The sequence below is a fragment of the Brassica napus genome, chromosome A2, assembly GCF_020379485.1.
Source record: "Brassica napus cultivar Da-Ae chromosome A2, Da-Ae, whole genome shotgun sequence".
Classification (NCBI taxonomy): Eukaryota; Viridiplantae; Streptophyta; class Magnoliopsida; order Brassicales; family Brassicaceae; genus Brassica; species Brassica napus.
In genome coordinates, this window is record NC_063435.1 from 28866690 (window position 1) to 28893724 (window position 27035).

Consider the following 27035-nt stretch of genomic DNA (forward strand, 5'->3'; position numbering starts at 1 on the left):
GTAGCTAAGTAAAGAACTCGGTTAGTGTTTTTTCTGATTCATTTAGTGAGATTTGCAAATTTTGTAGCTGATTAATGGATTTACAATTAACCTAAAATATGACTTAAAAAAATGTGACTTTTGTTATTAAAGAACAACTAATTTATTGAAAAATATAAACGAATTGGCTTAAAATGCAAATCTCCTAGACCCGTTGGTACTACAGTGAGATGTTTTATTTGGGTCAATGCAAATAATATATAGATTAGCTCGATCAATTGTGTGAGGATAATATTGGATTTAAATCTTTTTTGGGTCAGAAGTTCAAAACATTTCTGTAGTTAAAAGGATAATGAAATTATATACTAGGCATAGTTGACCTTTTAAAATGATTAATTTTGTCTGGTATGTTAGTTTTAAAATAATATTCGCGTAATTTTGGATTAGCACGTATACTATTAAGAGTGTGATGAAGAATTAAAAATTTAAAAGTATTCACCGCCATGGAATCTTTGAACTATCGGACAAGAGGCTTGTGCATGAGGAAGGTGCAAAACAAAGAGGATAGGGTTAACGTTGGCTTTAGTTAGTTAACCACTTCCATTTAAATAAAGTCATTACGAGGATAGGGTTAACGTTGGCTTTAGTTAGTTAATCACTTCCATTTAAATAAAGTTATTACGAGTAATACCATTACATTATATCTCTATTATTAAAAGATAAATACCAATATAAATTGCCCCTTAGTTTTCAAAGTTATTTACATTTGAATGCCACTGAAATAATAAATTTACCTACATTTTAGTATTCTTGTCTTTTATAGTTTAATTAATGTATTTTCATAAAATAAAATATAACAAATTATGTTTATTTATTTAAAAAATGTTTCCTATAATCTGGATAAATAATAAATTATACTTAATCAATGTCAAAAATATAACAAGATTTTATTATTACGGGGTGGTTATTTTTTATTTTGGTATATTAACTATGTCCAAAAAACATAAAAGTGTTATAAAAATACATAATATAAACCACAAAATTTTAAATAATATATTAAATTATTTAATCGTATAAATCAAATATAAAAATAGAAAACCATTTTATTTTACATTAAAATTTTGATCCATAAAAAATACATTTGCACGAACACACGAATATATTTTATAAATAGGATTGTAACAGTTGACGGATCAAAAAATAAAATAAAATTATTCATTATAAATTCTAAAATGACTGTGTTTAGAAATATATTAAATAATTATTTAATATATATATATATATATATTTTAAAAATATATATTACCATTTATATAAGATAAATATTTTTTTTTGCAAACCAAAAATGAATATCCGCGCGGATCAAGGATCAAGCTCTAGTCATTATATTATACTGACAGCCGGCTGCATTTATATATGTAGATTTTCTGCTGACGAAATTCCTTTTTTTTTGCTGATGAAAAAACGTGTTTGGCCGTTATATTACAAGTTGTATGGATATTTAATTTGTATTTTTTAATGAAGTTGTGGTCTTTGATTTGCTTTTATATCAACAGAGTATTTTTCTAAAATATATATTTTATTTAATTGAAAAACGTAAGAAATTAACTTGAATTTGAATATGTTAATGTCGGTCGCAATATCAGACTTTTTTATTTAAATCATTCAAGCAAACCGCATTTGGACTATCTTCGGAACTGTACTCTATATATTAGCATACACTATTCATATTTACAAACCTTTTTTTAACTGGGCTTATTTACAAAACTTCCGATTCCAATTTTTTTTTATTTTTCTTGTTATTTTAAGATTTGAACTTTACAATTTCTCACAATGGTATATATAGTTAGATTAGAAAAGTCTTACACATATTATTTTAAATAGTTTGAAACACTAAATATCATTTTTGAAAAGCCCTTTTTTCAGAAAAAAAAAATTATATATCATTTTCAAAATATAGTTTAACCTATCATTCAAATTCACCAATTGTTTGTATTATTTACTAATCGTTAATTTGGACTATCTTCGGAACTGTACTCTATATATTAGCATACCCTATTCATATTTACAAACCCTTTTTTTAACTGGCCTTATTTACAAAACTTCCGATTCCAATTTTTTTTTTAATTTCTCTTGTTATTTTAAGATTTGAACTTTAAAATTTCTCACAATGGTATATATAGTTAGATTAGAAAAGTTTTACACATATTATTTTAAATAGTTTGAAACATTATATATCATTTTCAAAATATAGTTTAACCTATCATTCAAATTCACCAATTGTTTGTATTATTTTCTAATCATTAATAAATCTTTATAATAAATTAAGTATTCAGGATAGTAAAATAAAATAATACAACTTTATATATTTAATAATGATCGTTGATGTAATTAAAGATAATATCTGTATGTAAAAAGATGATATTTGTAAGTTATGAACTAAAAGACCACTAGTTATGGTAAGTCAGTTGGTTTAAGCGCATGTATTGGTGACGTTGTGTTTTTGATTCAAAATCCGGTAAAAAATACTTTATGCTATAAATGGTATCAGTAAAGACTGGTTTCGGCCTTTCGGGTTGTGGAAGCGATTATGATCTAAGGTCCAAACTCCCTGTAATTAACAGGTAAGAAAAGAAGTTATGGACTATGCTAAATGTAATACGTTGAGGATGAATAAGTGTTGTGCATACTTTTTCAAAGGATAATCAAACGGGAGAGCAAGATAACGATGCTTAGACTTGGTCCCTTTCAACAAAAGAATTTACTGACCACACAATAGTGTTAGTCACAGACTCATAGCATTTACAAAATGTATACAAATGAGTATTTTCACCCAAAAATGTATACAATTAGAAATATTTTGTTTGATGATTTGAAAAAATATGATGTCATATTTTAACATGCTGAAAATAACTCCACTGAACGATTTAGGCGTTCCCGATAGTAAATTTCAAACAAATCACCCAAATTCAGACAGAAAGATAACAAAATTTTAAATAAACTGAGTTTGAATTCACATCAACACAATTCATGCTACATGGATATATGAAACAATGTTTTAGGTTTCATTTGAATATTTAGAGAAAGAGTTAGATTGCATCTCTTTTTATGAATTAGTTTGGGTTCTTTTATGAATCTGAAATACAATATAAAAAATTCTTACCAAATAGATAATTCTGTTATAATAATTTTAACTTGATAAGAAATTACAGTTATTTAAGAATTTATTAATGAGAAAAAAAAATTCGACAAAAGTATGAAAATCTTAACAACGTTTATAATATTTAGTTGTGAAATAAAAAGAATGAAAAATTATACTGAAACCAGATAGCTAAATTATTATTTGTAAGATCATTGACTCGCTTTTTATTTTATTTATTGTCAAAGTCCACAGCAATGTTATTATTAATTCACTAATCATTTCCACCAATGATTAGATTCATTTTTGAACAGTGTATTCAAACTGATTCTTTGAGCCTTTATTGACTTTCACAATTTTTTTATTTCGTTTGTGGAAGTCATATTCAACTCCCTTTACAATTTTATTACTCAAATGTTATAAATTAAGCTTCGTTTTATTTTTTTGTTAACGGCAAGTATGCTCCGTTATTTCAAAATAATTTTTGCATACGAATTGTACTATATACTTTTTTATATAGAAGACGATAAAACATAAATAAGCAAAGATAATTATACATAGCTTAGTTTTATTTTAAACACTTGTTACATTCGACACTTATATAATCAAGCATAAAATCGAATGATCATAGAAGATGTGCGGACTCTCGGGATCATTCCATATTTCCACAGCATACTATATATTATCGACCTTTTTAGGCCGCATTGATTCTGACTCCTAAAAGAACTTTTAAGATATTACTAGATTTTGACCCGCACATTCGTGCGGATATTTTTCATTTTATGAATGTATACTTTTGATTTATTATAAACATTTTAAGTATATAATTTTAATTTTAGTGTTATATATTGTGAATATAAACCTATTATTTTAGTAAATTGTATACATGGTAGCATCCATCATATTATTTTATTAAATTTTATTGATTTAGAATATTTTTTGGATGTTATGGTATTAAGTTTTTTTTTGTTATTAAATTAATACTTCAAAATATTAGATTACTTTAATTTTTATAACATAGTTTATTTTTTCGTGTTACATTTCAAGAAGTTATTCTTTATTATCTATGATTATACCATTTGAAAAATTTAAAACATTATCATTTTAAGTTTGCATACTTATTTTTAAAATTTTATATTTTGTCAAAATTGTTTAGAAAATTACACAACTATATTTGAGGTGGGAGATTATATGATTTTCGAAATTTTTTTGTTACTAAATTAATACATTATTCTATATAAATAATTTTAATTTCGGTAAGATTTTTATACATCTCTCAGAATATGTTTATAATTAATATAAATACTAAATTTATAATTAAAATTTGATTTATCATTAATATTTTGAATGAATAATTAAAATTTCATAGTTTTCTAATAACATATTTTTAAATAGTATATGAACTAAAGGTTAGTTATAAACTATTATATTTTTGTATATTATTATTTTTTAAACAATATATTGTTGAGAGTTTCAAAATAAAAAAAGTAAAATAATATGTAGTTGTAGATATAAAAGTTTAACATATGTTAATGAATTTATGTTTATAAGTTTATTTTTCTAAAAAATATAATATAGTTTACGAATTTTAACACATTTTGATGATGAGTGATAATTTATTTAAATGAAACTATTTTAAAAATAAAATAGATAAATTTACCCATATTTAATTCACATAGTACTTCTATTTTAATATAATACATAATATAATTAAAATATATAAAAAATAGTATAGAATTTTATTTTCTTGTTTTATAATAAATTTTTAATTAACATTGAATTATAAAGTTATATTAGTATTTACGAAATTAATTAAGTGTTATTTTATAAAAATATTTAGAAGGTTGGTAAGATTTTGTTAGATTATTTCTCAACAGAATTTGTTATACTTAAAAATAAATTTCTATTTATATTTGTTTTATTATTAATATAAATAATGAAATATGTCATATTAAGTAATTTTTAGATGGTCCTAGTATGACTTGTTACGAGTAGATAAAAAATAAGACTCTGGGAATGATTGGTAAGTGCTGTAGCTTTATATTTTTTGCTGTAGAATTTAATCTGTAGATTTATTTGCTGTAGCTTTCCTTGCTGTAAATTTCTAAAGCACTAATTTTTTGCTCTGAAAATAAAGCTTTCTACAGCCATATTTTGATTTTTCAGAGATTTTTTTGCTGTGAGTTTTTTAAGGAAAGCAAAGCTCGATTAGTTGACATATATAGCTGTAGACTAAATTTTGGTTATCTAAATCATCTACAGCCCCAACCAATCATCCCCTCTGTTTTAATAGATTAGATATCAAAACTAAACTAGTGTAAATAATACGCATTTTTGTATAATTGTCTTGATATGATTATACTAATACATTAAGAACATCATAATCGTCCACCGAAGATTTATGGATCTATGGTTACATTGCTTAATTAACAGTCACTATGCGTTAATTTAAACGCAACGCAAGAGAATGAAGAACTAAAATTAAATATTATGAATATTTGGCTACGAGAGTGGTACAGCTCTATCTGTCTTGTTAGCTAATGTTTGTTTACGGAATAATACTACGTATTTTTACGTTCTGTCAGTAAAATATTTGTTCATAAACTCTTACAATACCGTAATAAAAACAATCAATTGCATTTGAAGATGTATAAATTAAAAAAAAAAAACAGGAGCATATAGATAAGACGATTTTTTTTGCCATTTTCTCTGGTAATTACTTCAAAACTACAGCTTCCAATTTTACCCCAAAAAAAAAAACTACATCTTCCACGACAGTCGTCACTGGTCAACATCAATTATTCAATCACTTGCATAATTATTGATGACACAATTATTGTTTAAAAGAAGTTACCCAAAAAAGTATTCTTTCTGGATAATCTTCTCAATTACCATTGTCCTTTCTAGTCTTGAAATCTTACTAAAAACATAGGAGTAAAAGGAATTTCTTGTTTGGTTAGTCGATAGAGATTTTTTTTTTTTTTTTGAAAAAAGGGCTTTTTAATTTAAAACATATTACTAACATAGTTATCTTTGAAAATAAGTTAACTGATTTGTTTTGCTTCCTAAGTAAAATGTATTATAGATTAAATGAACTTTTATCAAAAAATGGTCGAAATCAAATTATAATGTTTAAAGCCGTATACTATACTTCATGAGCATGACTTTAGAACTGCTCTGGTATATTACTATTTAATCGGTAAAGCTAATACTATATGGCTCTGTCGATTAATTATGTTTTATTGTATCAATTGCCAGTTTACTAATGTTGGTACAAATCAAGAGAAGTACTAATCAAAATTAGAAAATATTTACCAAGATATTTATGATAAAATATTAGGTTAAAGATAATAAGTACTCCTATTCATAATAAACTGTTGCCACAAAATAATAGGAAATAAATTCATGGAGTAGCTCATAGCAATTTGATTGAAACACATGAACGCATGGTTTTTTGGATATTTTTGGAATTCTGTTTTTCAAGAATTTCATAATTTCTAGCGACTTCTATATTTTAGATGATAAAAATACTAGTGATTATATATATATATATTTTAGGGGTGGTGGTGGAGATATGCAATTTCGATAGACTCTGTGACTCGATTGGATTGTGGCGTTCTTTTAAATTATTATCAAAAATAATTGGACAGGAAACTGTAGAATATAAATGGAATCGTTGAAATAATTGACCTTTTACACGGAAAAATGTTTTGGAGTTTTTAGTTTCAAATCAAAATATTGAGTTGACGACACAAGACGCGTGAAGCAGCCAACCAAGCCATCTTACCGTTTATTTTTAAAATAAATTGCTAGGACTAAAATATAATTACAGTCATATGCAAAATCACTGTTACATATAGAAAAACTTAACACACACATACGAGTTTTGAAAATCCAAATATCTAAAATAATCCCGTTCTTCTCCAAGTCACTTTTCTTGAACATGGTGATAAGCATCAGTTCAAAAATGTAATAAATGATTAGAAGTGTGAAAAGAATTGCTTGCTCGGTCTTATCTCAATACAGCTAATACATTCACTTAATATATGTCAAACTTAATACGCGTACATATACCATACTAAGTTATTAATTATAATAACCTATATAGGATTGACAAAGTTTATCAAAACATCTGCATGGGAAAAATGTCAGTGACAAAGATGAAGATAAGCCTAAACTGCCCGATCATATACATGATTTAAATTTAACCTCTCTTCTTTGGCTCTTTTTGTTGTTGTTATTGCATTGACTTATTATGCTTTAGTATTTACCTTAGTGAATGAATTCATAAAGTTAAACGTCTTTTGTTAGCAAAAACAGTATTCTCTATTTATTTTATTTTCAACCATACATATATATAACCTAAATCAGAAATCCTTGACTGGTTAACACGAGACTTTAACGAATCATTTGATATTATGCACGGGTTTTATTTCTGACTATTGTATATGTATGTGCACCAGTACCACCGTAATGTAATGATATTTTATACAAATTTCTAACAGCCGTGCACAAAATTGCATCAAAGCAACCACGGCAGAAGTTATGCGTATGCATCGATGTGGAGTACCAAGACCGCATAAATTTTGAATGCAACAAATAATTGGGGTTTAAAATTATAGAGATCGTGGAAATTTGACCAACAAATATGTTTTGTAAATTTATAAGAGACTAGAATATTTGACCAGATATTTAATGATAGTTTTTTTAAAAAAAAATTAATGATAGTTGATTATTTCTTTTTCTCCCAACAACATTTTTATACATAATTAAGTTTGGATAGTAACACAAAAGGGACATTCAAAATTTTCTTAAAATATTTATCAGAATACATAGTTAAGAACGCATCATTCTGAAATATATATATACATCGAATGTGACTATACATTCAATACAAATGCCATTTCGTAGTAGTCCAAAATTCTGTTTAATTCAGCTCATTTTTTCTTTACCCTTAGCCTTTTACTTCTCCAAATATAAGAGGACATGTAATCAAAAGAGACGCAATCTATTGAAGTAAGTTTCATAAGCTTAGCGAAGTTTGAAAAAGAGGTCCATGAACATTACCATCGGAAGTCTACTCGTTGTTAACATAAATTATAAAATATAAGAAGATAAAATAGATTCAAACTCATTCTATTATTCTTTTCTCTAAAAGACATTTTAATAATATTACCAAGTAAAAACAAAAGAAATCGAATGCGGACATCTTATAGTGCCCACTTTTTCATCAATCCACTTTAGGTTTAATTATGTCGTTTTCTATTAATTTATTTATTATGAAACCAGCCACACTCGAAACAAGTACTTATCCAGCTATGAACTTTTATCATAAGATTCATACCACTGAGTTTAATCGTTTAATTAATTAATTGCGGAGCAAACCCTACGAATTTCACCGTTAGCCCCGGTAAGCACACCAATATTACTCATCCTGACCATAGCCCTAGCAAACTCAGCGTTGAATGTGCTTCTTGGACTCATCAACTGTTGCACAATGGGTCTAGTTGCTGGATCGGACCAGAGGACTTGATCGGATTGGAGGACTCCACGGCCACGGCTTAGGTTGTTGTAGTATGAGGTGTCGAAAGTGGTACCACTTCCAGTGTCGAGATCAACACGTACCGATGCATCGCCGTTTTGGGGACATTGTGTCTGAAGCTGCGCCAACAATGTCGGGTCAATGGTTGGATCCGCTGGGCCTGTAGTACTGTTGTATAGCCTGTTCCTGAATGCACCGCAACCTGCTTGTCCTATCGTGTGTCCTCCTGTTAATAACATGATGTAACTTATTTAGTATATTTTGTTAATAAAAGCTGCGAATTAAAAAAAAAGGTTTGCGAATTTATTTTTTCCTATATTTTCCGATTAAGGTTTCATTATCTATATTTTCAGAGAAAATTGGTTTAAAAGGAGTCGGTTAAAAAGTAGTTTGAAGTATTCAACGAACACTGTTGAACACATGAAAGAGTTTTTTAATATTAAGGATGCAATTGGATTACAAGTTTTTGGAATGAAATTGTTTGGGATAATTTATTCCTACAGATTTTTTAATTTGTTTTACCATTTGAATGAAACAAAAAACAAATCTCATTCCAATGATCCCTTTTGGAATGTTTGGAAAAAATAGAATGTACTTATAAAACATTCATGATTAAAAAAGCTCATGAATAAGTCGAATGAATGGAATGTAATTCAATTTTTTGTATTTCATAACTTTTTTTATTCCATTCATCTACGTTCTATTTTTTTAAATTTCATTCATTTATGATATTCTTTAAATTGGTAACCAGTTACATCCCAAATTATCGAATTAATGGTAATTTATACGTCTTGTATTGCGTAAATGTAAAGTACTAACCGACGAGGACGACGAGTTCGCGTGTACTCAGTCTCACAGCGGAGAACTTCTGTTGTTGAACGGCAACGGAGTCACCGGCCCCAGGGAGATTGTTAGCGTTCGAAGCCAAAGAAACGCGACCATCTCTACGTCCTGTTGGTACTTGCCAACTAATTCCTCTTGTCTACATGCAAATTCACCCATGCACGTAAAAACGTTACTTACACATTACAAATAAATAAATAAAAAATGCATGCAACGGTACTAAAACTAAGTAAAACTTACGAGGACGACAGAGTCACGAGCGGCTAAAGCTAAAATATCAGCACAAGAGACGACTCCAGGGCACGCAGCTTCGAGCTGTGTTTTGGCGTTTTCAATGACGTCAAATCCACGGAGGTTGACGTTCGAACGGGCTGTTTGCTCGGTGTTAGCTCCCGAGATAAGGATCGAACCATCACAGCCTAGGACGAAGCAGTCGTGGAAATGCATTCTTAGTATCCCGGGTGCGATTCTCGGGTTAGAATTTAATCCAGCTGTCACGGCGTTTCGGACAATGGTTTCGGCGGTAGGACAAGTGGTCGAGTAAAACCCAACCCTCGTGCCAGAACTAGCACCGGGCCTTGCAGTGGCTTGTCCATGGACCGAGATGACTATATAGCTGAGGAAGGTAACCAATAAGCATATTGATCTAACCAAACCCATCTTGAATATTTTTTTTTTAGGGTTTTAGAAGATCTAAGTGTGTTTTTAGTTGTAGTGAGTTGAGTTAGTATTAGAATATACTATTTATAGAGGGAGAATGACGTGTGAGTCAACTAAGCCGGCTATAGTCTTTGTATGGATTAAATGAAACGACGTGTTTTAAGAGATTCAGTCTCCGAAAGCGCGTGTTGTATTGGTCAGTGCAATGTGAGCTGGTCGGGTCGTTGACTTTAAATGCATTCGGTTATGGATTGTTCTTTTGATCGTTAACTTGATTGATTGAATATGTAGTGATAGGAATACTGTTTAAGTAGGAGTATTTTTTTTTTGTAACATCGTGTAGGAGTTTTGATTTGTTAAGGTCTACTTATTTTTAGAAAATAAATATGTAATTAGAGATGAGAGCAAGTTGTTTGGATTATAAGTATACATCCATTTCTAGAACGCATAATTAAATGAGAGGATTGGAACCCTATATTTCTTAGTAACGTGAACCAGTCTGCCAAGTGGAGTCCAATACGAAAATATCCAAAGGGTTTCCATTTTCATAGAAACAATAAATAATGTGAGACCTTTTCGTTAAAAGACATAATAACTTAAGTTATGTGAGACCTTTTCGTTAAAAGACATAATAACTTAAGTTATATGAGACCTTTGTGTAACGTAAGACTTTCATATTGGTTATGTATTGTAGAAGTTGTAGGTTTTGGATGTACACAATTTAGGTTATATTATATGTTTTAGCTAGTTTATTAATATTTGTTCTTCACGTTGATTTTATTAATTTTGAAATTGAGAAAGAATTGTTTTAGGAAGATGAAAATTTTAGATTATGTATAGTATACTGACCTTATATAACCAAATAAAGAAACAAAGATCGGGATCATGACCATAATTTTTTTCAAACTATTACTGTTTTACGTTTGTATTTACATACTAATTAAACTCATTACGATTATCATCTAAAATGTTGAACATGCAAACTTCAATATGTAAAATACAAAATGCAACTTGTGTATCTTTCCCGAACAATCTGTGGGCATAAAGTTTTACCAATACATGTGATAATGTTTTGAGAAGCTGACTTTTGAGCAAAACATCAGTAAGATAAGTCGATAACCGACTGAAGAATCTGGCAATTAGTGAGACAGGTTTGGAAGTATCTCCCGGTTAAACTATCTCCGACTTCCATATCCAACAAATTATCTTCCTTATCTTCCGGAATCTATATCTTTCGTTGATCTCATGCGTTTGAAGTTTCTATGAACACACACGATCGTGTATTAATATATTTTGAAATTACTAGTAATATTTTTCTTGGTGTGTTACATTGGTTAGTAACATTTTTTGATCGAAGAGAAGTTTTGACTTTATTTTGTGCGCGGGGTAAATGTTGCAGGCTTTTATTCAGCCAATCAGCCAATCTATCAAGAAAACTGACTTTCGTTTTTGAGAAAAGAAGAAGATATATATTGGTTCAATATGCGTCATGTTCCGAATTTAAACCATGCATGTTAGTTCTATTGTACCACCCCCCCCCCCCACCCCCCCCCCCCCCCCCCCCCCCCCCCCCCCCCCCCGACACACTACCACTATGATGTTAGCAATTATAATTTTAATTGATTTTATTTTAACAAAAACTAGAGATTATTTATCATTCATAAAAAAAATAATGTCTTTTGAGTTGATTGGATCAATTTCACAATTTATTTTGACTAAAATGCATTTGCTTTACATTATCTATATAGTGTGTGCAAAAGCATTTGCTTGAGATACTCTCAGAAGAAGCTAATTAACTTTGTTTTTAACTCAACTCATGAAGTAAAGTATTTCATCAGTTATAGCTGAGCTCAACTCGTTTATCAAATATCTTAATAACATGAAATCAAAGTATCGTTATCTTAGTATGTAGTTTTCATGTTTGGTTGATAGAGAAATATTAAGTATATTACCATATTTTTCTCCATTTTACACGGAGAACAAGTCTACTACTTTGCCTTTTTGCTCCATTTTCATTAATATTCAAACGTAAACACAAATTACACCAAGCCGGCAAGGTAAAGCTCTATTGTCATTACATCATTTTGACTAAAATGACCATCTTTTTCTTATAATTATAGAATATGATATATCCTAACAAAAATAAAATAATGGTTAAAGAAAAAAATAAATATTAACAAAGTACATTTTCCAATTTCAATGTTTTAGATTCATTAGCTACTAAATTTATACTTATATACCCATTTTTTTTTTTCATATATTTCCTTTTTATATTTATCTCTACCTACTTGTTGTCTGGATTTTTATCTTCAAAATTTTTATTTTGTTTTGTTGGTTTTTATATTTTGAATCATATTTAATAGTTAACATATAGTAGATATGCAAACATCTTTGGACATATTTGCATAAGAAAGGAGTGTGAATCCTCAATTTTAGGGGGACATCAAAAGATAACATGACAATTTTACTAAAATTTAGTTATAGTTTGCTTATAATTTTCTTATATTTTACATATAGTACATTTGATTTTTGTAAAAAAAGAAACTTCTTATTTTATAGTTTTGTTATATATTGTATACACTTCTTTTGTTAAAAGTTTCGCATATAAGCAAATTATAACAAAAAAAAATTAAAATAACTGAAATTACTTGCTTTAAGCAAGAAAGAGGAAGAGAAAGATTATAGATTTTGATATAGAGGTGTGAGCTAGTGTGGGCAAATCAAATTTAGTGGGCACGGCAGAATGTTATGCCCCAAGATTAATCAAAAAGAGATCCAACAGAAATTTTCAGTTTAATTAGTTTGAAATTTTGTTTTAAATTGTTCTAATTAAAACTAATTTAACAAAGAAAAACACATATTTATATATTTGAACATGGTTCAACTTTCCAGTGGATTTGTACTTTGAGATGTACTCGATCACGCTCCAGCTGATCAGTGTCATGTCAAAAGACGTCGGGAAGTTGGATTTGATCATAACGTCTCCCCCATTGAAATATCCTCCTAAGATTGAAGTTAAGATTCGCTGGCCAAATCCCATCTTGCATACAATATTATATTTGTCCTAAACTAGTGATTTGTTTATGGTAAATGTAATTTTGTTTCATAAGGTTATATTTGTCTTAAGTGCACGATAAGGTGGTCATTACAATAAATAATAATTAATTGACCGATTTTACATTTGATTACGAAGGTGGTCATTTGGTTATATATATTTATATAGTTTTCTTTGGAATACAATTTGTATTATCTATTAAACATTCGGACACAATTAAGTGGAGAGTCAACAAAATTCTACAAACACAAGACAATAAATTATATAAGTAGATGTAGAAAGAACTCTAATTGGGAGCAAGATTCGAATGTGTCAAAACAAGATTTACAGTAACGCCAAAAAACTTGAAAATTAGTCACTTGGAAATGTGACGTTAACATAATTGAACATCGTCAGAAACGGAATTAGTTGTATCTTCAGACCTCAAACGGACTATTATGCAATATAGCAAATCGGTTATGGAAATGGGTAAACTCTTCAACATTAGATGAGGAGGGAAAACGCTTATTAACTCTGTTTTAACTCAACTCACAAAGTAAAATATTTCACAAGTTCAACTCATTTATCAAGTATAATTCAATATGATAAAAGTCAAAAGTATCGTTATCTTAGTAGAGTTTTCATGATTAGTTGAGAGAGAGGTAATACTACCACATTTTTCTCCGTTTTACACGGAGAAGAAGTCTACTAGTTCGCCTTCTGGCTCCACTGTCATTACACCATTTTGACTAAAACGACAATCTTTTCAATTAGGAGTGCAATTAACTTATAAACCATGTGAATACTACCCTGTCCGATGAAAGTTTAGCTACATCTATCAGTCTATCAGATAGATACCTAGGTCTTCCAAATATACTTTTTATTAAGGTATAATAATGTCTGGAACTTGGAGACGCTATGCGATGAAGTTAAGATATAATGAAAACAATATATGTTGTTTCAAATGGACAGACAATATCCGATTATAACAAAGTTCTGACACAAGAGTTTTTCCATATCTTTCCCTCCCTCTCTCTACTTCTCGTTGTTGCCGGGAAGGCATTCGCCCTGAGCAGCTCCTCCTCCATCTGCGTAATAATAGTAATAATAGAGTAACGAGATGGATCAACAAGTCATTAAATCGCTTTGAATATGATAAGAGGGAGAAATAAAATTACCTTCACCGGATGGAGCACATGGAGACTTCCTGTAACGTGTCTGCTGCTGCGTTGGCTGCAGAAGTGGGGGGGACAAGATCTAAGATTAGAAACAACCCTCAGAAAGGAAAAGAACAGCTGAAACGTGTGTTTAAGCTCACTTACCTGTAACTTGGGACGAAGAGCTTCAAGAGGTCCCTTTGGTTTGGCAACACCTTGCTGTTTTACAAGACAATAATCATTAACACCATGAGAGAGGAACCATTATAGAGAGAGAGAGAGATTATCTTTGAATCAAAGTTATACCTTTCCAAGAGCCCAATCAGCTGAGTCAAAGTAAGCTCGCTCATGATCCTGATATAAAACAAAACACCTCAGAGAAACACACAAAACAATCTCTTTAAAAGTATAGATAAATTAAAACCTACCTTGGAAATGAGAGGTGGTTTCTTTGGCATGAGCCCTCCATACTTGCTCTTTACAGCAGCCTCCTACCACACAAATGCAAATCAAAGAAAGAGTTAGATCACACGGCGTTTGAACATTATCTTGTAGTGAGTGAAGTATAGACACAAACCTCCTGCTGTGGTGATGACATTGACTTTTCTGCTTCATTAGCTTTCAAATCCTCTACGCTAGACATTATTATGATCTCTTAACAACACCACCAAAACAACCCCAAAAATTGCTGCAATAATGTATAATAACACACAATGATGACTTTAACTAAGAACACATGAACCAGTAAAGGAAGCTAATAACTGAACTTGAAAAGCAAAAGGAAGATAATTTTTGTATCAATGCCATGAAGAGGAACATTAACTTCTTTACCATTCCTATAAATTTACACCATTTGTATCGAATATTTTTTTCCTTTCCATTCATTCTCATTCCTCTAAAGAGAATAATAGAACAAACATTATTCCTCGCCAAACTTGGGAAGGAACAATCATTCCTATTATTTTATTCTTTTACATTTTTTTTCCTATTCGTTCTCAGTGTTCCTATTTTGGTTACCAGTTTGATCCGACGTAAATGATCTGTTCTGAAAAGTGTATAGTTAATGCTCAACAACACTCAATATTCAAGAAATCGCTAGACGGTAACAAGGCGGAATATCAATTAGGTGACTCCTAGACCAATTTTTCAATTTTTTTTAAAAAATCATTCCGTTTACGTCGGATTTGCTGCCGCTTATACCGTTTTTTAGAACGGTATAGGCGGCAGCATTCTTTTACATTTTTTTTCCTATTCGTTCTCAGTGTTCCTATTTTGGTTACCAGTTTGATTCGACATAAATGATCTGTTCTGAAAAGTGTATAGTTAATGCTTAACAGCACTCAATATTCAAGAAATCGCTAGACGGTAACAAGGCGGATTATTGATTAGGTGGCTCCTAGACCGATTTTTCGATTTTTTTTAAAAAAAATCATTCCGTTTATGTCCGATTTGCTGCCGCCTATACCGTTTTTTAGAACACTGACAACGCCAATGAGAGTAACTATGAACAACCTGTAAGAACTATATATGATTGAGTTTCTTAATCAAAGCATCATCTACATTCTCCAAGGATCAGAAGAAGCTTAAGAGTTTGATGGATTCTCAATCTCCAGAATGAGAATCAAAATCAACAATGTGATAGTGAGTCAGATCTCCACAATGCTCAAAGAGTTTCAACTAATCGGAGCTAATACGATCAGATCACCACGCGAAGGCGAATCAGATACAATCAACCCCAATCGAAAAATAAAATTTCGAATCAGAGAGAGCTAACACCAAAACAATTCCCCTAACGATAACTACTCAGATTCGATGTTAGAGATTATTATCTGATAATCTCAAACGAAGAAACGAAATGGAGAAGCGAAGGCTAACCAGGAGGAAGGATTCGTGATGGCTCTTGGGGGCGTTTCTTTCTTCTTCTTCTTTGTTGTCAAAGAGATCTTTAGAAATTGAAATGTAAAGAGATGATCGAAGAGAGGAATAACGATACGGGGAGATAAGGGTAACTTGGTAATTACAATCAAACAGACCGGGCCGCTTTCAAATGGCCCAGTTCAATTCGATTTCTCAACTATGGCCCAAATCAATTATATTTAAGAAAATTTCAATTGAACTGGAAAAAAATGTGTTCCATATTTTCTTAGTGCAGAGGAAGGAAAAGGAAAAGGAAAAGGAAAAGGAAAAAGAAAAATAAACATCTTATAATACATATATTTATATATAATCAGTTTCAAGTTAACATATATTAATAAAATTTGTGAAAGTTGATTTGTATGATTAAAATGAAATGAAATTACCTAATTTTTTTTTAAAATAAGAAACTATATATAACTTGAAGCAACTTAGAATTCCAATCATAGTTTTCTATTTGATGTGACGCGAATAATAAGCATGTAAGCTCAACAAAGAATATAATGATAAAATATTATAGAAATCTAATAAAATGGAATATTATTTGGGTGAATCCGATTCTGATAAAAAAATTCCTGGAGAGATAAGCCAGCGAACAACATACATGTTCCTAGAATCAAAGAAATGAAAATTATATGTGGCCACCATATCTTTCATGAAATTCTATTTGTAATTAATAAATTTTTATTATGTAAAAAATAAGCATCAATTTGTAATTAAAAAGTTTGTTTTATGTAAAAAAATAAAGCAAGATAAGGCCCAAATACAAATACGATCCAATCGGTTATCGACAGAGAATTACAGTCCACGGGGAAGTTCACCGTCATTATATACACGGAGCGCATGCATGTATGTAAAACTAAACTACGACTTGAACAGAAACAAAAAAAAAACTAACAAAGAAAAAAAACTAAAAGCGCGTTTATATAAATGGAAATAGTTAAATTAATTAAATAAATGAAAACGGAAACTCAAATATAAGACAGCTGTTCGGTCATATATAACCATCGAAATAAAAGTTCTGTAACCACACAAAAAAATAGAAGAATGGAAAAGCTGTCGTCATCCGCCGTAGTTCCTCAGCTTCTCCGCAACGTAATCATCGCCGTCTTAGTTTTCGCCGACGAATCTCTCCTCCAAATCTCCGCAAACTCCAAGCTCCTCGAGAAGCTCCGCCTCTTCCTCGTCGCATGCTTCCTCTTCTTCCTACGCTCGATTCCTTCCGTCGTCTCCTTCGCAAACACCAATCCGACGAGAGGCTACACCTTCCCGGAGAAGAAGAAGAAGCTCGAGATCGGCGACTGCGAGTCGGAATCGGGAATCGGTCGAGCGATATGGCAGCTACTGTCGGCGATGAACGACATCCCGGTGAATTCTAGAAAGTACGAAGTCGTTAGGTCCTTGGCGGAGAGACTAATCGACGAGAATCACGGACAAAACTCGTTGGCCTTGTTTGACTTGAACCGCAGGGTGTTAAACGCGTCGTTTCGTAGAACTCTAGGCCGGTTAGAGGCGGCGGTTGAGAAGAACCGGAGCGGACCGGTACGGAGTGGGTTAAACCGGGTGGTGAGAGCTGCGGTTAGAGCGGTTGGAGATGGGTTTAATAGTTGTGGTGGGGAAGAGACGGTGGATCAGTCGGCGGAAACGGCGGAGAAGCTGGCGGCGGAGCTGCTTTGGTTGGCGGAGAAGATGTCGGTTTATGGATTCGTTGATGAAGCGGTTGAGAGATGGGCTTCGGCTTCGAACTTGGCTTGGCTTGCGCTTTGGTCTGAACCAAGACTTCAATGTTCTATGGTCCAAATTTCAGGTAAACTCTTATTGTTACTGTCTTTTTAAATTTAGATTCGCTGTCTGAAACAAATTACGTAGTCTTAATTCGTTAATTATTTTCAGTTTTCGTATTATAAAAAAAATCGTAAATATGGTAAATAGAATAATATCTTGCCCATTTAAGAAAATAGAAATGAGAAACAAGATGATACTCTTTCAATTCAGAATATTCTTTTCGGGGTTATATATTTGACTTTCCAGAATATAATAATATTGATCACATTTCATAAATAATTTTACCAGTTTTGTATTGTGTTGTACTTTAACGGTCGAAGTAGGGGACCACAAAACGCTAACTTGTTCTGATGGTTTGGATCATTGACTTTTCTTTTGTGGGTTTTCTCTATGTGAAGCCTTGTTGTTTAAGGAAGCAGCAGCAGGAGGAGAGAAATGGGGAGAGATAAAGAAGAAGATGCTTACTTCGTGGCTTCCATTGCTGTGTCGGGCAAGCAACGGAGCGGATAAACCGGTTTTGAGAGGTGCGGAAAGAGCCGAGCTAGAGAAAGTGTTGGAGAAGATGATATCAGAGCTGGAGGAAGAGGAGCAAGAACAAGTTCTATCACTTTGGCTTCACCATTACACAGCCTGCTCTTCCTCTGACTGGCCTGACCTCAATGGCTCGTATGTTCGTTGGTGTCATTCTTCTCGCCAGCTTTTGCTTTTGGACTGTGAAGATTCACAAACCAAAAGCCTAACTAATTAGATTTATCATGTGTAGTTTGCTCAAGATTTCAATACCACTTGTTGTTCGTAGATAAGGAAAACGTATGATACTTTTATGTGCATTGGAAATAGTCTATATAGTTTTATTATGCTCAAGCAAACTTTAGTAAGGAGCAATATCCAAATAAATAAAAACATTCACCACAACCATTCTTTTATATGATTCAGCTAGTGTTCTCGACTTTGTTTCACTCCATTTTCCTCTTTTCCAAGTGAATTATATGGGGACATGTCCTGCATTAGTTTTTTAAAAGTATTTGTGTAGTTTCATCAATCTGTTAAAAAGATTTATAAACTGCATAGCTTAGGAAAATCTTGCATATTAGATGTGTAAAGTTGATAAAGCATCTACAGGAAAACAACTATAGTCACATGTTGATAAAGCATCTACTTGTATAGCAAAACAGAGAATCCGTTTCTCTATTTTATTGAATCACTCTGTTTGAGAGTTTCCATTCCCTACGTACTGGGGATTATTATTACTTGGTTGCATGAGTTAGACCAAGTCACATGTCGTTGATTTCTATTAGTATTCACTTGACTTGAAAATCCAAAATTCAAACAAAACACAGAGGGAAGCATATGATTTTTCTTAACAATATAAATGAATTGGTTTTGAATATTCACGAGTATTCAGCTATTTTAAGAATAGTCTCTAACAAAATTTAGGCAACTTACTTACGGATCAACTGCCCTTGGATACAAGCATGTAATAGTCACCATCAAGAGTATTATCAGAGTATTCAAAATACTAAAGTATGTCATACTAAATTCACTATTTATTTCTAGAAACATATCTATCATAACACAATCATTATTAAACGAAAGTCATATTCAAAATACATCGTGTGGAACTGCTTAGAACATAGATAAGAACATCAGTTATATGAAAAGAATGCAAAACATATTCTTAGCGAAAATGAAAGTAAAACATACAAAACGAAACATGATTCTTTTTTGAACTATTTTTTATTAAGCAAAAGAATTTACATTTTCATATTATTCAAAGGAAAGATTTAGACATTACAAAAAGCATCAACCTTCTGTTTCTTCCATCTAATGGCAGCTTCGAGAATCTTGAGGTTAGAAGCCTTCAACTCTTCAGGGAAGAGATAATCAGTGTACTCAACATACTCTACCGAACCGTCTTCTCCAGTTATTGCCTTTCTCTTCTTGAGCTTCTTCGGGAGCTTTGACTCCACAATGCTAACATCCCCGAGCATACCAAAACTCATCTCCATATTTAGCCACTCCTCTAACAACGTTGATCTTTCTTCCTTCATCTCCGGTATAACTTCTTTGTAATACACGTAGGCTCGGTCAAAAACCGCTCTAGTGCGTCTGATGCACTCTTGTTTGCGTTCAATACCATCTTCTTCCTCATCTTCATCTTGTTCACCAGCTTCAAACTTTGCAAAACTAACCCACACCTTGTAGTGCTTCGTACGTTCCAAGAGTCGCTCATACAAAGCACGCGTCCTCTCTACCTCCCCTTGTGACATCTCAAAATCGATGTAACCTTTCCATAACACCTCAGGCAAGTCAAGTGTAGTCTGAGATACCGCAAGCTCGAATATACCTCTTGCTCTTTCCGTTTCCTCGAGTGAAATCTCAAACTCAGCATACTTGCACCACACGTAGCAATTATCAGGAGACCATTCGAGATACTTCTCGTATAGTCTCCGACATCTATCAATCTCTCCCAACTCAAGTTCTATCTCGATATACTTCTTGAAGATCTTGTCCTTGTTTGTAGCTTTCCCAATCCCGTTCCCTAGAATCTTCCGAGCAGCGGTGAGATTCAGTTGTCTTATCTCAAACTGTGCAGCCAACAGCCATATTTTAGCAAAAGAGAAGCTTGCGTGCGGGACAAGCTTCAGACATTCTCTGTATACTTGACGTGCACGATCCACATCCTCAGCTTCAATCTCTTCAAACAACGCATAGTTAATCCATAGATAAATGTATCTCCTCCAGTAACGTTTCTCATTAGCCGGTGGGACATTACCAACAGCCCTCTCGTAAACTTCTCTGACCCTTTCCTTGTCTCCAACGGAAGAAGCCTCCTCTTCCTCTAACCTAACGTAATCAAACCACGCATCATAGTTCAGAGGGCTCTTCCTCACTTGCTCCTCGTACTCAACCCTTCTCCTCCCGACAATGACGTCATCGATCCTTTCCTTGTCCCCGTGCTGTTTCTCAAACGCTACAAACTTTTTGTACAGCTCCTCTCCTCTTCCGACACGATCGAGACCAAACTTGTAGATAACCCTAGCTCGTTCAACTTCTTTGCAACGCTCTTCAAACTCAGCAAAGGCTACAAAGAGCTCTTCATCGTCTCCAAGATTCTTAACGGCGCGTTCGTACACGTCCCTCGCACGTGCGACTTCACCTCCCTTAACCTCAAACTTTGCGTATTGGATGTAAGAAGAAGGTTTGGGGTGGCAAAGAACAAACCTCTCGTAGATATCTCTCGCACGTGCGGTTTCTTGATAACGAAGCTCGAAGTTGATGAACGAGAGCCAGCCTTGTTGATCAGGTGACCACTTCATCCACCGCTCGAACACCTCTCTAGCTCCGGAGATGTTCCCAAGCATCTCCTCCATGTGTATGTACTTGTACCAAAGCTGGTCCACGCGCGGGAGAACCGTGACGGCTCGGTCCCAAACGTTTCTAGCTGAGTTGACAAACATGTTCCTCATCTCAAACTCTGCGTACTTGACCCAAACCGCATGGTTACGATAATCTGCTTGCAAGGCACGTTCCCACACGCTTCTAGCACGTGCGTAATCTTTTTGAGACTCTTCCCAACGTGCGTAGTTTAACCAGACTTGTGTAGATGGTCCTGGGAGGCGGATACGGTCCTCAAACTCCTTACGAAGGCGGAGTCTGTAGTCGGAAAGCTCTGTTGGATCGGTGATGTTCTGATAAGGTGGCAGGATCTGAGACTCTTGTCTCTCTCGAGCTTCTCTTAGGAGCTGCTCGGCGGTGATTTGGAGCGGTGCTGGAGTCTCGTTCTTGACTCGCGTTGGTCTTGGTAGCTTCACTTGTGTGATGTCTTTAGCGAAAGAAGCCATCGTGTTTTGTTTTTCTTTATTCTTCTTTGAAGTTTTCTGATATAAGAAACAAAGAGTGAATGAAGAAGAAAGAGATCGAACTATCTTCTTATATAGACGATCATGTGAATGATTATTTCCATTTATAATTTGATTTTGGTTGAGAAAAAAGGAAAAACGTATTCGCGCGTTGTTTGTTATTTCCTTTTTTTTAATGCTTTTCCCTTTAGAAATTGGAAATAATAATAGCCCGTTGATAAAAGTCATTAAATATATAATCCTACACCCAGTAGGTAGGAGTTTACTTTAAACCTTTGGGGTCAATTCTGTTATCTTTATGGGTCTCGGCCCATTCAGTATATTTGCTGAAAGCGGAGGAACAAGAACAAATAACAAATGTCTTTTTTTTCACTTTGGCTTCACCATTACACAAGTTGCTCTTCCTCTGCTGGCCTAACCTGACCTCAACTGCTCTTGTGTTCCTTGGTGTCATTCTTCTCGCCAGCTTTGCTCTTAAACTGTGAAGATCCACAAACAAAAACCCTAATTAGATATGTGATATGGGGGTTTCTCAAGATCCAACATCACATGTTGTTGGTAGGAGATAAAGAAAACACATTATACATTTGTGTGCACTGAAAATGGTCTATATAGTTTATTATGATCAAGCTAACCAAATATATATATATGCAACACCAACCATTCTATTCAAATGATTCAGCTAGTGTTCTTGACTTGACTTTGTTGCACTCCCTTTTCTACTTTCGAAAAGAATATATATATGGGGACATGTCGTACATTTAGATGACTTTGGTATATTATGCGTGTAGATTAATCAATTTTCAAAAAGAAAAAGTGAAAATAGAATCAACTTGCAAGCAAATTCACAAGGAAGCGATATTGATTGTATATATGTGATAGAGATCAGTCCGATAATTTTTTTCTTTCAGAGAATCATATTCCGTTTGATTTTTTCCAAACATTGTTTCCGAATTTATTCACGTAACATGTGGTAGCGTAATTGAATATATTATTACGTGGACAAATACACGTTCTACATTTCTTATTTTCAATGCGAATATATACAACAACGTTGTAATCTTCCTATAAAACCTCATCACTTGAGTGCATTTGATGTAATAAATTAAACACAAAAACAAAACCTCAACTCATGTCTAGCCAGAGAGAAGTACGATGCCGTTGCGGTAGATGGATGTGGGCTCCACCGGGCGCCGGTGCTATCCAATGCTCAACTTGCCATACCGTAACGCAGCTCCACTCGCTCGTTGATGCACTGCGTGGTGCGCACCGCATGATTTATGGGCTTCAACAGCTACGTAGACAATATCAACAACAACAGCAACCGTCACAGATGATGATGGCTCAACGTTCACCACCACAGATGATGGTGGCTCAACGGTCACCACCACAGATGATGGTGGCCCAACTGTCACCACCACCACCGCCTAGGTTGCTCGAGGCTCTTCCCTCGCCGTTTGGAAGAAGAGAGCGGTTCTATGCGGCGTGAACTATAGAGGGAAAAGCTATAGCTTGAAAGGTTGCATTAGTGATGCAAAGTCCATGAGATGTTTCTTGGTTCAGCATATGGGTTTCCCTATTGAATCTATTCTCATGCTCACAGGTTCTTCTTCTTTTTCACTTTTCTAAAGCCACTTTTATTTCCCTAAAAGTTCATGATGATAAGTGTGAGGACCAACTCAATAACTTTATGGACCCTTAAACAAAAGAAAAAAATTTAGACCCGAAATTTTGTTTAAATTTATAATAATTTTAATTTTTTTATAAACAATTTTTTTTATAATATTGGTGATGAAAAAAATATATTCACAGAAAATAGTTTTGTGAGGTCTTTTTCATTATTTTGTGTATAAGAATATATATTTATAAAATAGCTAAACTCTCTTAACTATCAATTAAAATAGTTTTTAGGTTCTTTCATTATATTTTTGTATAAAATATATATTTATAAAAAAATTGAACTCTTAACTATTAAGATGCTCATATGGTTGCACCGCTTGTCCCCTATTTAAACGGGCACTGATGAGTGTTTGCTGTTGTTGCAGAAGATGAAGCCTGTCCGCAGAAAATACCAACTAAAAGAAACATGAGAAAGGCAATGAGATGGTTAGTTGAAGGAAACGGAGCAAGAGACTCACTTTTCTTCCACTACTCTGGTCATGGAGCTCAGCAAAAGGACTACGATGGAGATGAAATCGACGGTCAAGATGAAGCCTTGATCCCTTTAGACCATGAGACAGAAGGAAAAATCATCGATGACGAGATTAACGAGATACTCGTGAGGCCATTAGTCCATGGAGCTAAGCTTCACGCTGTGATAGACGCTTGTAACAGTGGGACTGTCCTTGATTTACCCTTCGTTTGTAGGATGGAGAGGAATGGATCTTATGACTGGGAGCATCAAGGATTTGGGAGAATTTACAAAGGAACAGATGGTGGAGGAGCCTTCTGTTTCAGTGCTTGTGATGATGATGAAGCCAGTGGTTACACTCCTGTATGTTTTCAAAGACTTCTAACATCATATCATAATACTATATCACGTAACCCCCTAGGTCCAAAACCCTCTAGCACAACAATAGCTAGGATCTTTTTCATTTGAGTTAACGACCTCTGGTTCCATCTATATATTGTTAACTAGATCATTGTCCTTGTTGTAGGTGTTCACGGGAAAGAACGCAGGAGCCATGACTTATAGCTTCATAAATGCGGTGAAAACAGCTGGACCAGCACCCACGTATGGTCAGCTGCTTAACCTTATGTGTTCTGCGATACTCGAGGCCCAGTCTCGACTCACCTACACAGACTCCGATGAGTCCTCGGTATGTGATTAAACTTGTATCATTCACAAACTTGCATTGTTGTGAATGACTGAACATTTTTTCCTTTGCTTGCAGGAGCCACTACTAACATCATCAGAGAAATTCAACATATACGCGACAAAGTTTGCGCTCTGAAGGCAAAAATACAAATCCCTTAATCTGCAAATAACTCGGAACGTTGTCCACATTTACACCTACCTTCTATATGTCTGAAGCAAACTTGTGAAAGCTTCGAAAACCTCTTCTTTGTATTATGAAGCTATGATTAGTAATATATAAGGGAATAACTGATTCATTATATTCACTGAATACAAAATGAAGGTGTATAGAGAAGAATCTAATAGTTATGAGCTTCAGTATATTAGAGCACCATTATCCCTCATCCCCATAATGGGTATCTTATTTTTTTTAAATTATATTTAATCACTAAAGTTGATTAAGAGACATGATTAAGAAACTGTATATTTTTATACTTCCATTGCAAGTCTCTTATATTGGGTATCTTAAAAATAAAATAATATTAAACATTTTAATTAAAATTAAGAATATAATATAATATAAAACATAATAAAAGATAACATTTTAAACAAAGACTTTTAAATAAAAACATAAAAACAAATATTATTACAATAAACGACAATTATTCGAAAGAAGCATGGAAGATCAGTTGTTGTCTCCGTCATGTCCAAATCTACGCCAAATATGTTGAACCAAATCATCTTTCAGCTGTTGATGCATTTGTCGATCACGAATCCTTGTTCGAACACCCATCATATTTGCGATATTTGAAGGGATATCTGTAGAATACGCGAGGTCGACATGTGAACTTCCGTGGTCGTCTCCTTGCTGGAACTCCGTAACATCAACTTGTGCATATCCATCGCGTTCATCCTCCACTATCATATTATGGAGTATGATACATGCTCTCATTATATTTCCAATTTTGGCTTTATCCCAAAACAACGCTGGATTTTTAACAATGGCAAAGCGAGCTTGCAGGACTCCAAAAGCACGCTCGACATCTTTTCGGACAGCTTCTTGACGTTGAGCAAATAAAACTGCTTGTGGACCTTGTGGTAGAGGAATAGATTGGATAAAAGTAGCCCATTTCGGATAAATACCATCGGTAAGATAGTAAGCCATATGATACTCTCTTCCATTGACGGTGAAAGTGACATTCGGAGCTTTACCTTGTATTATATCATCAAAAACAGGTGAGCGATCAAGAACATTGATATCATTTAAGGTACCTGGAGGTCCAAAAAACGCATGCCATATCCAAAGATCATACGAAGCAACCGCCTCTAAAACGATTGTTGGTTTACCCGAACCACGAGAATATTGCCCTTTCCAAGCGGTGGGACAATTCTTCCACTCCCAGTGCATACAATCGATGCTTCCTATCATCCCGGGAAATCCACGATACTCTCCAACATCAAGTAATCGTTGAAGATCAGCCGGTGTTGGTCTTCGTAAGTACTCATTGCCGAACAGATATATTATCCCTTCCACAAAATTTTCCACACATAACCGAGTTGTTGTTTCACCGAGCCGGAGGTATTCATCGACCGTATCAGCAGCAGAACCATACGCCAAGACACGAATGGCTGCGGTACACTTTTGAAGGGGAGAGAGACTAATAAGCCCTTTTGAAGGTACACTTCCCCCGGAGGTACTCATGCCAAGCATGTTCAAGTGTGAACCTCTTTTTATAGTTGGAGAAGTATATCTCGTGGGCTAATTTTAGAACATCATTCTCGTTCATACCACTACTTTTCTCCCTGGTAGCTGCCTCATAAGCCCCGCAGAACTTGCAAACTTGATCATTTAGCTTGTGCCAACGCTGCTTGCACGTACCGCTTTCTCGTCTTTCACAGCCCGCAAGCTTAGGACTACAGGCAAAGTATGTTGCAACTCGCTCCCAGAAGGCGAGTGACTTTTGCTCATTGCCAACAACCGAGTCTTTGCTAGTGTTAAGCCATGCGCTGATTAGCACTATGTCATCTGTTGGCGTCCAGGTCCGTCGTTCCTTACGCTCTGGACGAGGCTTGCCACCTTTTTCAGGAACTTCCGATGATGAGAGGGAAACGGTTTCAGCAGCAGAGCCGAATACTACTTTTTGTTGACTATTTAATAGTTCAACAAAGTTTGCAGAGTTCTCAAAGGGATTGAAATCCATTTGCGAAGTAAAAGAGAGCGGAGAAAGTGGAGAAAGAGGAGACAGTGGAGAAAGAGGAGACAGTGGAGAAAGAGGAGAAAGAGGAGACAGAGGAGAAATAGGAGACAGAGGAGACAGAGAA

General features: G+C 33.7%; 5 protein-coding genes and 1 pseudogene across 5 annotated transcripts; 2 read left to right on the forward strand and 4 right to left on the reverse strand.

The window, feature by feature from the left end:
- Nucleotides 1-8240: 8240 nt before the first annotated feature.
- LOC106404936 (peroxidase 71) lies at nucleotides 8241-10221 on the reverse strand. Its single transcript, XM_013845579.2, has 3 exons — nucleotides 9744-10221; nucleotides 9480-9642; nucleotides 8241-8886 (listed from the first exon to the last, which is right to left on the reverse strand). The coding sequence occupies exons 1-3, from the start codon at nucleotides 10161-10163 to the stop codon at nucleotides 8483-8485; spliced, it is 987 nt and encodes a 328-aa protein (XP_013701033.2). The 5' UTR covers nucleotides 10164-10221; the 3' UTR covers nucleotides 8241-8482.
- Nucleotides 10222-14060: 3839 nt separating this feature from the next.
- BNAC02G42940D lies at nucleotides 14061-16359 on the reverse strand. The gene is made up of 7 exons (XM_048760613.1): nucleotides 16230-16359; nucleotides 14932-15042; nucleotides 14783-14845; nucleotides 14661-14708; nucleotides 14520-14573; nucleotides 14376-14430; nucleotides 14061-14285 (listed from the first exon to the last, which is right to left on the reverse strand). Exons 2-7 carry the CDS (start codon nucleotides 14995-14997, stop codon nucleotides 14233-14235), a joined length of 339 nt encoding a protein of 112 aa, XP_048616570.1. The 5' UTR covers nucleotides 14998-15042; nucleotides 16230-16359; the 3' UTR covers nucleotides 14061-14232.
- An 869-nt stretch (nucleotides 16360-17228) lies between these two features.
- On the forward strand, nucleotides 17229-18917 carry LOC106404915. Its single transcript, XM_013845561.3, has 2 exons — nucleotides 17229-18075; nucleotides 18452-18917. The coding sequence occupies exons 1-2, from the start codon at nucleotides 17316-17318 to the stop codon at nucleotides 18799-18801; spliced, it is 1110 nt and encodes a 369-aa protein (XP_013701015.1). The 5' UTR covers nucleotides 17229-17315; the 3' UTR covers nucleotides 18802-18917.
- An 881-nt stretch (nucleotides 18918-19798) lies between these two features.
- On the reverse strand, nucleotides 19799-21955 carry LOC106415420 (crooked neck-like protein 1). The gene has a single exon (XM_022706685.2). The coding sequence runs from the start codon at nucleotides 21896-21898 to the stop codon at nucleotides 19838-19840; it is 2061 nt and encodes a 686-aa protein (XP_022562406.1). The 5' UTR covers nucleotides 21899-21955; the 3' UTR covers nucleotides 19799-19837.
- A 1035-nt stretch (nucleotides 21956-22990) lies between these two features.
- On the forward strand, nucleotides 22991-25094 carry LOC106404905 (annotated as a pseudogene).
- A 1277-nt stretch (nucleotides 25095-26371) lies between these two features.
- LOC106410856 (glutathione S-transferase T3-like) lies at nucleotides 26372-26914 on the reverse strand. Its single transcript, XM_013851485.2, has one exon. It carries the CDS (start codon nucleotides 26912-26914, stop codon nucleotides 26372-26374), a length of 543 nt encoding a protein of 180 aa, XP_013706939.2.
- Between the last annotated feature and the right edge of the window lie 121 nt (nucleotides 26915-27035).

Bases quoted from the DNA above. Each gene is read 5' to 3' on its own strand.
- LOC106415420 (XM_022706685.2), bottom strand. From the start codon at position 21,898: ATGGCTTCTTTCGCTAAAGACATCACACAAGTGAAGCTACCAAGACCA.
- LOC106404915 (XM_013845561.3), top strand. From the start codon at position 17,316: ATGGAAAAGCTGTCGTCATCCGCCGTAGTTCCTCAGCTTCTCCGCAAC. The intron at 18,076-18,451 runs GTAAACTCTTAT...CTCTATGTGAAG, and splicing joins TTCTATGGTCCAAATTTCAG to CCTTGTTGTTTAAGGAAGCA.
- LOC106410856 (XM_013851485.2), bottom strand. From the start codon at position 26,914: ATGGATTTCAATCCCTTTGAGAACTCTGCAAACTTTGTTGAACTATTA.
- BNAC02G42940D (XM_048760613.1), bottom strand. From the start codon at position 14,997: ATGTCTAGCGTAGAGGATTTGAAAGCTAATGAAGCAGAAAAGTCAATG. The intron at 14,574-14,660 runs GTATAACTTTGA...CTTGTAAAACAG, and splicing joins CTGATTGGGCTCTTGGAAAG to CAAGGTGTTGCCAAACCAAA. The intron at 14,286-14,375 runs GTAATTTTATTT...ATTATTACGCAG, and splicing joins ATGTGCTCCATCCGGTGAAG to ATGGAGGAGGAGCTGCTCAG.
- LOC106404936 (XM_013845579.2), bottom strand. From the start codon at position 10,163: ATGGGTTTGGTTAGATCAATATGCTTATTGGTTACCTTCCTCAGCTAT. The intron at 9,643-9,743 runs GTAAGTTTTACT...ATTTGCATGTAG, and splicing joins CTCGTGACTCTGTCGTCCTC to ACAAGAGGAATTAGTTGGCA. The intron at 8,887-9,479 runs GTTAGTACTTTA...TGTTATTAACAG, and splicing joins CGAACTCGTCGTCCTCGTCG to GAGGACACACGATAGGACAA.